Source organism: Sinocyclocheilus grahami, unplaced genomic scaffold (assembly GCF_001515645.1).
Source record: "Sinocyclocheilus grahami isolate Dianchi unplaced genomic scaffold, SAMN03320097.WGS_v1.1 scaffold92.1, whole genome shotgun sequence".
In the NCBI taxonomy this organism is placed as follows: Eukaryota; Metazoa; Chordata; class Actinopteri; order Cypriniformes; family Cyprinidae; genus Sinocyclocheilus; species Sinocyclocheilus grahami.
The window spans coordinates 874,467-883,723 of record NW_015505271.1 but is presented as its reverse complement, the minus strand read 5'-3'; the positions used below and the strand labels follow the sequence as shown (position 1 = coordinate 883,723).

General features: G+C 38.3%; 2 protein-coding genes across 2 annotated transcripts in view; one reads left to right on the top strand and one right to left on the bottom strand.

The window, feature by feature from the left end:
* LOC107587321 (syntaxin-binding protein 1-like) overlaps positions 1 to 1,558 on the bottom strand; it is a 13,541-nt gene extending 11,983 nt beyond the window's left edge. Inside the window, exon 1 of the mRNA XM_016275043.1 lies at positions 1,472 to 1,558. Within this exon, the coding sequence (XP_016130529.1) occupies positions 1,472 to 1,508 (37 nt within the window). The 5' untranslated portion in view covers positions 1,509 to 1,558. The remainder of the gene's footprint in view (positions 1 to 1,471) is intronic.
* Positions 1,559 to 2,708: 1,150 nt separating this feature from the next.
* Positions 2,709 to 9,257, top strand: part of LOC107587422 (niban-like protein 1) — a 32,192-nt gene continuing 25,643 nt past the window's right edge. Inside the window, exon 1 of the mRNA XM_016275222.1 lies at positions 2,709 to 3,026. Within this exon, the coding sequence (XP_016130708.1) occupies positions 2,972 to 3,026 (55 nt within the window). The 5' untranslated portion in view covers positions 2,709 to 2,971. The remainder of the gene's footprint in view (positions 3,027 to 9,257) is intronic.

Genomic DNA, 9,257 nt, shown 5'->3' with positions numbered 1-9,257 from the left:
CCCCCTTTTGGATTTAGTGTTTAGGTAATGATATAGTAAGTTAATGATTAAGAAAAATGTGTGAAATCATAAAAAATAAATCAAAACCGTTCAGGTCTTTTATGGCAGCAGAAAAGGAAATGATTAACTTTATTTGTTTAAATGATATATATTGTATGTGGTGCGAGAGACACAGCAATCGCAGGCCTAATCTCTTCTCAATCCTCTTACACCACCGGCCTCTCTATTTTTGTTCCTCCTCTCTCTCTTTCTCCTGCTCTTTGTCACTCCTTTTTTTCTTTTTCTCACTCTTTCTCTCTTTGTATCTCTACCACTGGATGTGAGCACAGTGGACCTGAATCATTTTTACTGCCTTTTTAAAAGCTCCACTGAATGGCGAGATCCCAAACGCAACAGCTTCCTGCAGTCACATTTCACAGCTATCGACGCTGGATCTGTCAGTTCTAACACCCAGAGGTGTTGTTGCATTAAATAAACTTGTGGACCTCACAGGCTACTGAAAATGTCGAACAACAAATCAACATCCAGTCTGGCAAAATGTCTGTTTATAAAAAAGTTGCTGGTGAGATTAATATTTAAAGGGTGGAAACTGGATTGAAAGCTTTTAGATACTTGCAGACTAGTAAAAATTTAACCTACTGATTGATTAAAAATCATATTAACAGTACAAACCGATATGTCCAAAAAATAGACTACCCTCCAGCAGCATCTTTGACATAGGCCTATTTTGCTATAATGTGTCATTATTTCCTGATGCTGATGAAGTAATGAAAATGAAGTGCTTGATCTTCACATTTGCAAACCAAAATTCACACCTTGATGTTTACCCTCAGAATCTCTAGGATTGAATCAACACCAGCACTATATATGGCAACAAAAATAACAAGAATGAATGACAGGGGGCAAATGGTGAAAAGTGTGCAGTCTGGATGTGATGAAAGAAAGAATCAGAGAGTGCATTATGAACACCGGAAAATCTCGTCAATCCTTACGGTTGCATAGAGCCAGAAAATAACCAGGGCTACAAAAAAAAATAAATAAAAAGGGCAATTTTTTGACACTGGCATGTCAGAACTGTCTGTAAGGGATGGAGTATAGATAGATTTTCCACTTTTTGTGCTTCCACCCAACAGCACAACAGCACCTCCCCATCATCTTTAATCCCACAGGACTACACAGATTACTGTGTATCTCCAATCTCCAGTGTGCTTTTAGCTACATCACAATCATTTGCACAGTGCAATATACTAGAATAAAAGTGTTCAGTTTAAAGGATTCAAGAAGAGCAGTGTTACTCTATGAGGATTAGATTGTTGGTGAATAGTGTAATAGCATTTCACTCACCATGAAAATGCATAACACACAAGTACACATTTATAAGGAAATATCAATTATACAACGAATTAGAAATATCACTTTTAAATATATCAATAATTTAGCCCTAAATCAACTTAAACGAAACATTTCTTACTTTCTCCGACAATCGCCTTGAGCCCCAGAGATGCCATCCTGTCTCGTGTTGTCTCTCTCTCTCCCTGCTGCACTCAGAGTGCGCGGCGCGCGCGTTTAAAGCACAGTTGGTGTAAATGGGATGTGGTGCTTGCGTCGATGCCTAATCCCACCACACGCCTCCGCAGCTCCACTGTTGACATATGCTCCATGTCTTGTAAACTATACACACATTTGTGCATATTAATCATAGCCTTCCAGCAGCTTCTATCATTTTTAATGAAGCATTGACTGGTTTTGTGAGCAATTTTTTTACTCATGTTTTTGGGTATTGCATACAGTGAACTGCTATAAAAGCAAGTGATTTTAAATGAATGTCTAGAAAAATTAACGTTTTTGCGCAATAATTGCGTTGCAATGCGTTTACTGTAGCTGAGCTTCTGTAAGAACACCAGAAGACCACTAGAGGGCGACATCGTCTTTTTAGTCTGCCCAACACAAATGGCCGCTTCAGAGAAATGCTTCACTCATTTAAACTATTTAAAATGTCTTTAAATCTCCCTATAAAATTATTATTTAAAAACAATTGTCTTTTATTTCATACATGAAAAGAACATAAATCGCGGTTGTTTTGCATTTATCTTTCCTACGCTTCATCAAAAGTGATCACTGCCAATATCAACACCAATCAAATTAAAGAGTTTATTTTAAAAAACTGTTATTTTGTTAGAATAAGTTAAATTATATTGGATTTGACCTGGTTTGGGTTGTGTCGGCAACTGCATTAGACACTTGTATGTCTTATTTGATTCTTCCAAGTGATTCGATTCTTTTGAATCTTTGGGAAGATTTTGTTCTTGACTTTAATTAAGATATAGGGGGAAAAAAAGACAATAACGAAAGGCTTGATAATTGGGAGTTTCAGTTACGTCATTATACCCGCTTTTTGTGTATTATTAGTCATTTTCCCACATTCATAACGAGATGCCTCGTTTATTAAATGTGTTGATGAGCGAAATGTCTCATTCAGTGCATGTGTCGTATTCGTTCAGCAGGCACCTATCTGTGCTATTAGTCACCTCAGTTTCTCGTACTATAGTCAGCCTTTGAAGCCAAGAAAGAATGCTCTTCCAAAAGTGAACTATTTAAATCGGTATTGAGTTGATGGGAACGATTCATTCAAAGATGTGTTCTAACCCCCCGATTCGCTCTTAGAATGAACGCGCAGCCCCGCCTCTAATTGGAGGTGAAGCAATAAAGAAGCATTAAATCAAGAGTTATGGAAAACTGAGCCTTCCTTAATCCAACACGGTGCCTGTCAACTCTAACTCCAGCCACTTTTCCTGCGTTCAAACTGCTTGGGGAAAAAGAGGGAGGAGCCGCTGAAGTCGACTTCAGTTCATATCTTATCATAGGAAACCAGCGCCCTGCTGCTGCTGCTGCTGCTGCTGCTACACACACAGCTGCTCCTCTGAGACGGAGTTGACCGATCCAGTTGAATTTGCCAACTAACAGCGGCGCGATGGGGGATTTGATCTCAACTCATCTGGATGAAGGCAAACGGGAGGTTATCACAGGTAAGAGCTCTGATGGACGTGTCTGCTAACCGCGATGCTTTATTAGTTGCAAGACGTGATAGATAATTAGTCTTGGTATGGAAAATATGGTGTTGCCAAAGGATTGCAATGCAATTTCAGTTAAGGCCAGTGCTGGGGTTTTGGGTGAAAGGGTTTACATTCCACCCCAATAAGTAAACTTGGGATAATAAACTTTGTGCTATTCCCGCACTAAAGAGGCACTTTGCTGCGCCGTGGCACATTATTTCCTCTTACTATATTTTAAATGACACACTGCATAAAATAATCATGTATGATTAGTGAGAATCAAAAAAAAGAGAGAGGATTACACTCAATTGCTTCTCCTTCAGGAGAATGACAACATTAGGACAGCATATATGTGAACTGCACAACCGAACTATTGTTTATATCTTCAATCATGAAAAAATCAAATGAAGTGGAACTAAATTCTTATAAGTGGCCAGGTGGCCTGCATCTCTTCAGAACTTTGTGGTCAGGCGTGGTTTGGGTGGGACAGGTTTGAGGAAATGCTGAGTTTGAAATGGATTACTAGTAGAAGATTACCTACCAGTGCCAGAAGTGAACTATTTAGGAACTGTTGTTTTCAGTTTTTTTTGTTGTTGTTGTCAATCAAAAACCGTTTCATTTTTGCAACATTCATTTCTAAGACAGTAAATACAGATATTTGACAACTACAGGTCCCAAAACCCAAATAATCCAATCCTAGAATAGAATCCATGTCTAGAATAAAACTTTTATTTATATATATATATATATATATATATTATTTTTGACACTTATGCCATTTTGCACGAGTCCTGATTAATTGCTGACCCTTTTAATTACCTTTTTACTTTTAATTACTGGAGACATTTTGTAAAAAGAAAAAATGCGTTTAAAACTAAACTTAAATCTTTTATTTGTCGATTTCGATGTCTGGAGTGTCACTGTGGGAAAACAAAAAGCACTGTTTTTGCTTCTTATATTTTTGAAACATCGTGAGAATGATCTAAATAATGTTTTACTTAACGATTACCCCTTTCAGGCTCATTTGATCAAATTCATACTGAGATTGATAAGAGAAGTGCAAGAGAGAACTGTTAACTTCCCATCTCTCCTTTTGTGCATTTTAAGAGAACGCACATATCAGGTATAGAATCTCAGGAATGCATGCAGAGCCTAACAGCAGTAAGGAGGCTGTCTGGATGATCTGTCATAATCAGCATTTAGATGACCTTTGTTCAGGACTCGGGAGGCCATGTTTGCTCACTCTCATAGCTAATTCATAAGGGGTGTGACTGATGAATTTTTTTAAGTTCTATAAAAATGTGTGGGACTGTAGGAGAATCTACCTATATCACGTCTGCTTGTCAGACACATCTACAGTAGGCTATTGTTTGTTGTTGACTGTATGACCTCACCTTTCTCTTGTCAGTAAAGCGGGAGTCCCCCACTCTGAAGTGTCAAAGTCAGAAAGCCACACTTTTTTCTTTTTTTTCTCCCTGCAGTTTAGAATGAATGAAGTAATCTTCTCAAAATAGTGGGGGTTTTTCACCAGATTTTTCACTTGCCGACAGGTTTCGCGAAATCGCCGGCAAATGCCTGAAATCGGAGGCAAATTGGTGCTCGTTCACGCGAGTGACAATCACGCAGTGTGAATTATCAAAGACGCGATCTGAGAGAATCGCCGACGCGTCGCCGATGCCCGTGAAATATTTGGCATGCTAAATATCTGGAGCTGTCGGCGATTCACAATCCTGCTGTGTGAAATGAGTTCTGACTGAAAAACATCGGCGATGACCTACAGCCAATGAGAGGGCATGATACAGGGCAGCGGGAAGTTCGGGGAGGAGTTATATGAAACGTAGTTTGCGGACCAGTGTTGCCAAATCCGTGATTGCCGCCGGTTGTTTTTCATGTCAGCAGGTTGAAGCGACCCCAATAACGTGATATTTAGGCCCTGGAATGTGAATTGTACCAGGAGAACCCCGCCAAAAAAAATTGCATTTCACCCCCCGAACGCGATTTTTACTGGGGGACTCCCTCGAAAGCAATTGGGCTATTTTCAGGTTAGTTTTGAGTAGTAATTGGGCGGGTTTTGTAGCGAAAACCTTGCAACCCTGCACCAGACAGTGTTATCGGTGATTCTTCCTATTGTAAAGTCATGCAGTGTGTAACCTCCTGTCGTCGTTCCATCGTGCAGTGTGAACACAGCAACAACTGAATGCTACCCCAGATAGTCGTTCAGTGTGAAACCAACAGTGATGCGACGTCTGAAAATCGTGCAGTGTGAACTCGGCATTAGTAGCTTTAGTTATTTTGCATTTTATAGTATTTGTTATTTTTATGTTTGTTGAAGCATGTTTTTGGGTCAAATCTTCCATGTTGAGGAGATGGTGACGTTTGGGAAGTAAATGACACCCCCCACACACTGTTTTGAATAGCTGGGGGGGACGAGGGGGGTTCTTGTAGGAAATGCTTTAATGGAATGTTCATGGAAGGATGGAATGGTGTTTCTGGGGAAGTTATAATCTGGGGACACTGATAGTGTGGAAATGTTCTAAAACACTAACAGTATGTTTGTTATAGAGCTTTATAGTGAGGTCCGTGCACAATCCATTCAGCTTCCTATAGTGTGTGTTTGTAGCCTCTCTCATATTGCTAAAGCTTACTCATTCTCTTCTCAAGTGAACAATTCTTAGTCATCCACATAGCTGACTGGAATTTAGGCAAAAATGGAAGTGAGTCTGGAGTTAGTCTGAAAAATCTATCTGGAGTGTCACTGTGGGAAAACAAGAAACACCGATTTAGATTTAGCTTCTTATGTTGTAAGGTGTATTCTTATTCTTCAGAATTACATTTTTGCTCAAGGGTTTATGTGACTCCATCATCAGCCAGTGTCAGGCTTGCTCAATGTTGGACTCAGCACCAATGAGGCTCTCAGGACAATTAAAACAAATGATGAGCACAGCATGTTTGTAAATCACATCCTGGCATGCTTCACTTACTGTAACAACAGATAACCAAAAAACACTGCAATTTGATCATAATTTATAACTTTTTCATCATAAGTATTGCGCTATAATTTATTTGACTTTTTAAACCAAAAGACTGTATGGCATTGCTGCTGTGTTCTCTAGCAAGGCGTCTAACAATTTCCAAATTCCCCCTTTGTCAGATTTGATATTAGCTTTACTTATTCCCTGACAGTATTCCAATAAATTCCAGGAATGCAAAACTCAATTCTTGACCAGTACTGTGTAATCAAACAATATCATTTATCTAAACGGTTTGTGCGGTCAAATTCAAAACCCATTATTTAGAAATGTTAATGGAATATTTTATAAATTAGATGAGGAGCACATCTTGTTGAAATAATTGACGCCAGACTGTTGAATTATTTAAAATTGAATGCACCCAAGATGGTAATTTGGCCATAACACAAAGAGGGATGTGCATTAAACCTGCAATAATTCAGCGTTCTTCTGTCAGCCATGTATAACACAGAAAATGTACAGTAGAGTGAAAAATATTGTAATATACAGAGCACAACCATTCAAAAGTTTGGGGTCAGTAAAATTTATTTGGGAAATCAATACTTTTTCCAACAAAGATGCAACAAATTGATTAAAAGTCTTTGTAGTAAAGACTTTGAAGTTTTCCCAAAAATTTGAGCAGCACAACTGTTTTAAACATTCATAATAATAAGAAATGTTTTAATGTTACCAGAAATATTTCACAATGTTACAGTGTTTACTGTACTTTTGGTCAAAATAAATGCAGCCTCGGTGAGCATAAAATACTTTTAAAAAGAAAAATATTACTGACCCCAAGCTTTTGATAAACTTTTGCACAATAAAATGGCAATTGATGAATTTTGTGGCAGGGCCAGTGGAACTGTTGGTCAATCTGGCTTAGGCACAGCCCAAACCACTGTTACTACTTAAACTCTGCGGACCCGGATATGGTGCAAAGCCTTCCTTATATGGTATCAGCCCATATATGGTATCATTTGAAAGCTTAGAGTGTCTTCTTTACAAAGAATAACATTACTTTTTATGATACATAAAGTAGTAAAATTAAGCTTAGAAATGTATTCAACCCACACACAAATTTCCGCCTAATGATTGCAAATAATTTTTCCAAAGAATGTGTATTTTTTTTATTTATTTTTTTTATATATATATTTTTCACAAAACAGTGAAAGTCATATATCACAAGAAAGCTCTCATTCTCAGGAATTTCATTGTGTGACAATCACAGATCGAATGATCTTCAATAGAATCGCGATGTGAAATTTCTCACCTCTAAGCAAATTTTCGTATGGGTTACATTTCTACTCGTAGCACTGCTTCAGTCAGCCGCAAACGGCCAAAAATATCTATATGCTCTTTATTAGCTTTTAGATTAGAATATCTTCTTTCAAACAAGACCATTTTCACGTTTCTGCGTGCTTCCATCGGTGAGATGTATAACGTTTTGTTCAGCAGCGCAACAGAGAAAAAAAAGATGCTCTTTTGGCAAACACGCGCTCTCCAAATCATAGCAGCTTCGGCCAGCGGCTCTTATGTTCTACAACTCTGGGCTGCTCAGTGGGTGGCAATAGGTCAGATTATACGCCACTCAAGCGCGCCGAGCCACTCAGAGCCGTGAAATTTGACACCTCTAGGTCAACAGACAGGAGGGGGGAGAGAGAGGATCCGGGTCAGCGCTGGAGCTGTTGAGCGTGGGTCTTGTAGTTTTCTTTGACTGTTTTGAAGGCGATAATGCACGCTGGAAGACAAACGCATCGGCGGCTCGAATAATGGCAGTCTATGAACATTATAATGAAAGTTATATATGATGAAGAACGTTCAGCGGCGCGGTCGAGAGGAGAGGATGCGCGTCTGGTGAGCACATATGAGCGCTTTTGCTCCGTTTTTGATAGAATCATTATTTTGAAATGGATTCAGGATGGATGTGGATTCAGTTTTAGATTGTAATAAACCACATGGATTTTATGATTTATAGAGTCTTGTGTCTCCTGAAAGAAAAAAAAACTGATTGTATAAAACACAAAATTTGATAGTTGGTATAATTTGCTTATGCCATTTTGTATATTACTACTTAGACAAACATAAAAATGAAACATAATTCAGTCAATAATCAAGAAAAGTGCCATGGCACATAGTAAAATAGGATTCTGGGGGCAATATGATTTATAAAACCTGTTTTTACAAAGGAAACTCGCAAAGACACTTAGATGCAAAAAAGGGACAATTTTACTCCCTTCGGTTATAATTCAATAACTCCTGTTTAGAAGCTGTTATTTGAAAGATTATTTTTTTCTGGCACATCTTGGCACCTAGTGGAATCAAACAATATAAGTTGCAGAGAGCTGGAGCAAATAGATCCTGAATAACAGACTTTCAAAAAATAAAAAAGCGCCTATTTTTTTTTAGTTAGGGTTAGTTTTTTTTTTGTGTGTGTGTTTATTGTAATATTTAAAACATTATATAATGTTAGTTATGAAGAATTACAACTATATTTTGTAGTTCAAAGGGTTTTCTATACAATGACACCTTTTTTTTCATTTCCTCCATTGTATGTGTGTAGGGTAAACATTTGAATTTGGGTATGTCAAATTTAGGTGAAAATACACAAAAACGCCCCTGAGCGCAAGTAGTTTAAGAAGTGTTCATTAAAGAACGTAGCGATATGCAAGTCGAATGCTTTCAACTAACCTGAAACTACTCATTGCTGTGCAATTATAGAAAATTACCCTTGGTAAGTGTGTTAACCAATCGAAATCAAGAATTCAGGTATTACACGGGATGATCCATGATCATGCTCTTCTTGAAAGAATCAAAAGGAACCATGATCCAAGTGTTTTGGGATTTCCTGCTAGGGCTGTCGCGATAACCGCAATACCGCGCTATTGACGAGCAAACCACGGAATGCAAGAACCGCAGCAACCGCGATTTGTCTTTTTTCGTAAAGTTCTGCCCTTCTCGTTTTACACTTCATGCATGTGGACTGAATATTAAACAAGTTAGTAATGATAAAATGTATACCATGCTGATTTGTACAGAGGCTCTGTAGATTTGCACTTAAGCCTAAACAGACATGTGAATGAAAGGGAGATTGACTGAGAGCGTGCGATTTACTTGCGTCTGTCCTCCAGGCCGAGTCATATATATTTGTGAAAATAGGTTGTCATGTCCAAGGAAAGCGAAATCTCTGTCTTCGCAT